This window comes from Crocuta crocuta, unplaced genomic scaffold, assembly GCF_008692635.1.
Source record: "Crocuta crocuta isolate KB4526 unplaced genomic scaffold, BGI_CrCroc_1.0 scaffold334, whole genome shotgun sequence".
NCBI classification, from domain to species: domain Eukaryota; kingdom Metazoa; phylum Chordata; class Mammalia; order Carnivora; family Hyaenidae; genus Crocuta; species Crocuta crocuta.
This window is the reverse complement of record NW_027533260.1, coordinates 3,995,788-4,001,091: the sequence shown is the minus strand read 5'-3', so window position 1 is coordinate 4,001,091 and position 5,304 is coordinate 3,995,788. Positions and strand designations below refer to the sequence as shown.

General features: G+C 58.0%; 1 protein-coding gene across 1 annotated transcript in view; it reads left to right on the top strand.

Annotated features, from left to right (window-relative positions):
• Window positions 1-239: 239 nt before the first annotated feature.
• Window positions 240-5,304, top strand: part of NPAS1 (neuronal PAS domain protein 1) — a 14,027-nt gene continuing 8,962 nt past the window's right edge. Inside the window, 2 exon segments of the mRNA XM_077747161.1 lie at window positions 240-361; window positions 788-1,023. Of these exon segments, the coding sequence (XP_077603287.1) occupies window positions 240-361; window positions 788-1,023 (358 nt within the window).

Here is a 5,304-nt window from a genome sequence, read left to right as displayed (position 1 = left end):
AGCTTCGCCTGGGGCCCAGCAGGGCGAGCAGGGCGGGCTCCGGCCCGGGGCCTCCGGGGAGGAGAAACTGAGGCACCCTGCGGCCCCAGCTCCTTGCTGGGACCCCGAGCCCCTCACGGACCTCAGTTTCCTCAGCGGGTCCCCGGGGCACCCCCGCCAGGCACCGAGCGCTGTCTCTGGCTCCTTCCCGCGGCAGGAGACGCGGGTCTCGAGGCTGCCCTGAGCCCGCCCCCGCGGAGATGGCGGCCCCCTACCCCAGCAGTGGCGGCGGAGGCGAGGTCAAGTGCGGGGGAGGTCGTGGCCGCAGCGTCCCGTGGGACTTTCTGCCCGGGCTGGTGGTCAAGGCGCCGCCCGGACCTTGGTGAGCAAAGCCCCGCCCCCCGGGCCGTGGCCCCGCCCCCAAGGGCGTCCTGGGAGAATTCACACTCGGCTTTCCGCCCCGCCCTCCGGGGCTAGAATTTCCTACCCCGGGAAGCTCAACCTTTGTTCTACAAACAACCCCCACCGTGTTCTGTTCCTACCCCCCCCTTCCTCAGAGTTCATACCCAACATTCTCGTATCTCCCCTCTTCCTCCTCCTCCCGTCGCCCCCAGAGTTTATTTACACCGCAGGTTCTGTCTCCACGGCCGAGTGCAGAATTCACACGCAGGGTCTGCCCCCACCTCCGGTGTTGAATCTACTCCCCACGTCCCGCCGGGGTCCGGGGCCCCGAGGGCAGGGCTCCCGCAGGCCGCGGAGCCCTGAGCGCCGGAGGCCCGCTGACACCCCCTCCGCGCCGCCCGCCCAGCCTGCAGGCGCAGCGCAAGGAGAAGTCCCGTAACGCGGCGCGCTCGCGGCGCGGAAAGGAGAACCTGGAGTTCTTCGAGCTGGCCAAGCTGCTCCCGCTGCCCGGAGCCATCTCCAGCCAGCTGGACAAGGCGTCCATCGTGCGCCTCAGCGTCACCTACCTCCGCCTGCGCCGCTTCGCCGCCCTCGGGACGCCGCCCTGGGGACTGCGGGCCGCGGGGCCACCGGCGGGCCTCGGTGAGTGCGCGTGCGCGGGGGACGGGGGCCCCAGTGGGAATGTGAAGGGCCCACCAGCCTTTGCCCAGTTCCTCCTTGGCCGAGAGGGAGCACGAGGTTTGCAATCAACCAGATGGCCTCTGGTCTCCAAGCCTCAGTTTATCCATCTGTAAAACGGGCACCCGAGGTAGGCCTGATTTCATGAATTCTGACCGGATCAAGGGCCACAACACCAGGCATCAGACCACTAGTAAATGCTATTATTAGGGAAGATGAATCATTTTCACAAAGGAGGCCCGCAGCTGTATGGGCGGGACTGAGAGGGCCCAGCCTGCCCCCCCCTCCATTCATGGGCAGGAAACCCCCTCACTCAGACTTGACTCTGGAGTCTGAATTCCCAGTTTGGGGAAGCGGGAGGGAGGCGGCATCATGTCGCTAAGATGGAGAGCTTCAGAAAGACTCCTGGGTCTCTATCCCTCCCCTCCCATGGCCACTTCCCAGCGTGTGACCCTAGGCAGGTCACCTTCCCTCTCTGTGCCTGATGTGAAATGGAAATCCTGATGAAAGTACGCGCGCACACACACACACACACACACACACACACAGCTGAGAAGGAAGCCAGGTGATGTGTGTAAAGACCCTGGACATAACCTGGTATGGCTTATACAATCAGTGCATAAGGACTCTTAGTGCCAAGGGTTACCTTTCGGGGCCTGCAGTTTATTAAGCACCTGCTGTGTGCCCACTACTGTTCTGAGCCCTCGGGATCCAGCAGGAAACAAACTTGGTAAAAGTCCGTGCCCTGCACAGGCTGACATCCTGGTAGCCAAGACCCAATAATGAGATAAAGAAATGCAACCTATAATCTGTAAAAATACAGAATTAGGTAAAACACAGATACACAGATCTCTACTTTCATTAGAATTCGTTTTTTAAATGTTTATTTATTTTTGAGAGAGACACAGAGCGTGAGCAGGGGAGGAGTAGAGAGGGAGGGAGGGAGACACTGAATCCAAAGCCGGCTCCAGGCTCTGAGCTGTCAGCACAGAGCCCGACGCGGGGCTCAAACTCGTGAACTATGAGATCAAGACCTGAGCTGAAGTCCGCGCTCAACTGACTGAGCCCCCAGGCGCCCCTAGAATTCAACTTTATTATTGGCGGATGCCTAGCAGTGTTATGTTACTGTTATTACTTCTGTTTTATGTATTACTGCTTCAGTCAACTAGACGACAGTGAATCGTGTAAATGTGAGGCGGCAGGTGATAGCCGCGAGGCACCCCAGGCTACACGCCCCCCAGAAGCACGGGTGTCCTTAGGGTGAGGTTGGAGGGGCTCCAATTCCCCTCCTGCCCTGGTCCCAGGGGAGGAGGGGTGGGGGAGAGAAAATAGCATTGATTAAGCTCGCAATAAATCACCATTTAAATTTAAATAATCCGGCTTCCCAGGCGGTAATTAGGCGAATTGACTGGCGCCCAGAGAATGCGGCATTAGCGCGGCTGATTACTGTCATTACCGCGAACAACACGTGCGCCCGCGGGGGGATAAACATCTTGTCTATTGTCCCGAACGCCGGGAGAGAAAGGAAGGGGGGGGGTGCTGAGATAGTCCCTCCGGCGTCCAGCTCCCCCCCCCCACCTCCCGCTGCCTGGATGGGCACTTGAAGGGGACCGGAGCCCGCTGAGGACACCGCACTGGGGTGGCAGAGCGCGGACTCCATCAACGCCCCCTTCCTGTACCCCGGGGAGCCCCGCCCCCGCCCCCGGGATCGTATGCCTGGGAGGTACTGCGCGGACTCCCTCCTGTGTCCCCAAAAGTACGAATATGGAGGCATCTCCTGCCTCACAGGGTCCCCAACAGAGGCCAAGCGTCTGTTTCCGCAGTTCACACGGGGAAACTGAGGACAGTGTCTTGCTAGTCATCTCGAGAGCAAAGCAATGCTCCCATTCTGTGTCTTCCTCAATAATAATAGCAAAAATATACACCGCATGTCAGGCTGTGTTGAGCCCTGTAGACAAGTAACTCGCCAGAGAATTCTTTTACAACTCGCTTAGTCCTCTCAAAAACATTAGGAGGAGAGCACTGCTGATTCCCATTTTATAGACATGGGAAACTGAGCCCCAGAGAGGTGAGGGGAGCTCTCCTGGGACCTTGCACTTCTTGCTCTGCGGCCCTCTGGGGCTCGGTCTATAAAATGGCACAACAGATGGTCAAGCTTAGCCCCGGACCTCCGAGCCCCGGGAGGAGACAGCCTGGATCTCATATCAGGGCTCAGCGTCCATCCAGCACCATGGAACATAGGACCTGTCCTAGGGGCAGGGACAAAGTCCCTGACCTCAAGGGTGGGCCTACAAGCCCTACATGGGGGCCCACTGTCCCTCACGTCTCTTACCTCATTTTTCTACCCCTCTCACCTCTTCAAACCCCATGCCATTCCCACTACCACACACACACACACACACACACACACACACACAGGCTATCTTGCTGTTCTTCGGAGAAACATGTTGGCGCCTCAGGGCCTTTGCACTTGCTGTGCCTGCCCCCAGGAACCCCTTTCCTTCCAAAAGTCAGCTCTTCAAGAAGGCCTTCCCTGGCCACTCTTAAAACTGACAGCACCCTTGTCCCTCAGCGCTCCCTGCCTTCCTTTCCTGCCTTCTTTCTTTCCAAAGCACTTATTGTCTGTTTATTGTGCCTCTCCCCCATGACACCTTGTTCCCTGAGCCTAGGACAGTGCCTGAGGCACAGTAGGGGCTCCCTAAGTCTTTGTTGGGTGACTGTGGAACAGAGTGAGGTGAGGAGGGTTGACATCTTTTTAAAAATGTTTTAATTTATTTTATTTTTTTTATTAAAAATGATTTAATGTTTTATTTATTTCTGAGAGAGAGAAAGAGAGAGGGTGAGCGGGGAGGATCAGAGAGAGAGGGAGACACAGAATCTGAAGACAAGCTCCAGGCTCAGAGCTGGCTGTCAGCACAGAGGCCGGTGTGGGGTTCGAACCCACAAACCGTGAGATCATGACCTGAGCCGAAGTTGAACACTTAACCGACTAGGCCACCCAGGCGCCCCATGAGGGTTGACATCTTAATTCACAGGTCAGGCCCAGCCTCTCTCTGAGGAAGTGAACTTTGAGCTGAGACTGGAAGGAGGTGAGGAAGCGAGCCAGGAGAAAAGNGGGGGGCGGGGGTGGGGGTGCAAAGGCCCTGGGGCGGGCAGGAATCAGCTTGCTGGGTGCGGGCCACAATGAGGCCGAGTAGTCCAGAGACGAGTAGGTGCAGCAGGCAGTGGACAGCAGAGAGCAGGCCCTGCAGGGCCCCGTGGCCTTTGGCGTGGCCGTCCCGAGTGGGATGGGAGCCAGAGCTGGGCGCACGGAGCTCAGTGAGGAGGTGAGTGCAGCAGTCCAGGCTCCTGCCTGGTGGGCCAGCTAGACCAGGGTGGGGGCCGTGGGGTGAGGGGTGGTCGGACTCCGAAGAGGGATGTGCTGAAAACAGCCGGGGCTGGGAGAAAGAGATCGGTCAAGGCCAACCGCAAGGAGCTACCTGGAAAGGTAGAGGTACCCCCAAGGTATCCACCGTATCTGGTAAGAATAAGGGCAGGACTCAGGAATTTGGCACTTCCTGTGTGCCTGGCTGAGTGTTGTTCACACCCACAGACGCACTCACGCTCTAGCATGAGACCCAGTTTGCAGGCGAGGCCGAGGAAGGTGGCCCATCTGGCCCTCGGGCCTGTCCCCCTGGGGAGCAGGGCTTACCTCCCTGGACTCTGTTGCCACCACCTGGTCAGGGAATCTCTCTGGCCAATTGAGAATAGGAGGTGACCTGGGGCGCCTGGGTGGCTCAGTTGGTTAAGCATCTGACTTCGGCTCAGGTCATGATCTCACAGTTCGTGGGTTCGAGCCCTGCATCGGGCTCTGTGCTGACAGCTCGGAGCCTGGAGCCTGCTTCGGATTCTGTGTCTCCCGCTCTCTCTGACCCTCCCCTGCTCATGCTGTCTCTCTCTCTCTCAGAAATAAATAAAACATTTTTTAAAAATAAGAAAAAAAGAGAGAGAATAGGAGGTGACCCGACCCTAAGTCCTAGGAGTCCCCTTCTCCCCTGGGGCCCTCAGCCCTGCTCTGTGATGACAACTGGGACAGTTTTTCTCCTCCAGCAAGTCAGTCAGGCTCCAATAAAAAACGCAGCGAATGTTTGTTAAATGAGTGAGTGTCGGTTGGGGTTTGGGCGTGAGAAGGGGGCAGATCTGGGGGCAGTAAAGAGCCAGCTGACGAATTTGGGGGACCGAGGAGTTGAGGCATTTGCTGGGAGA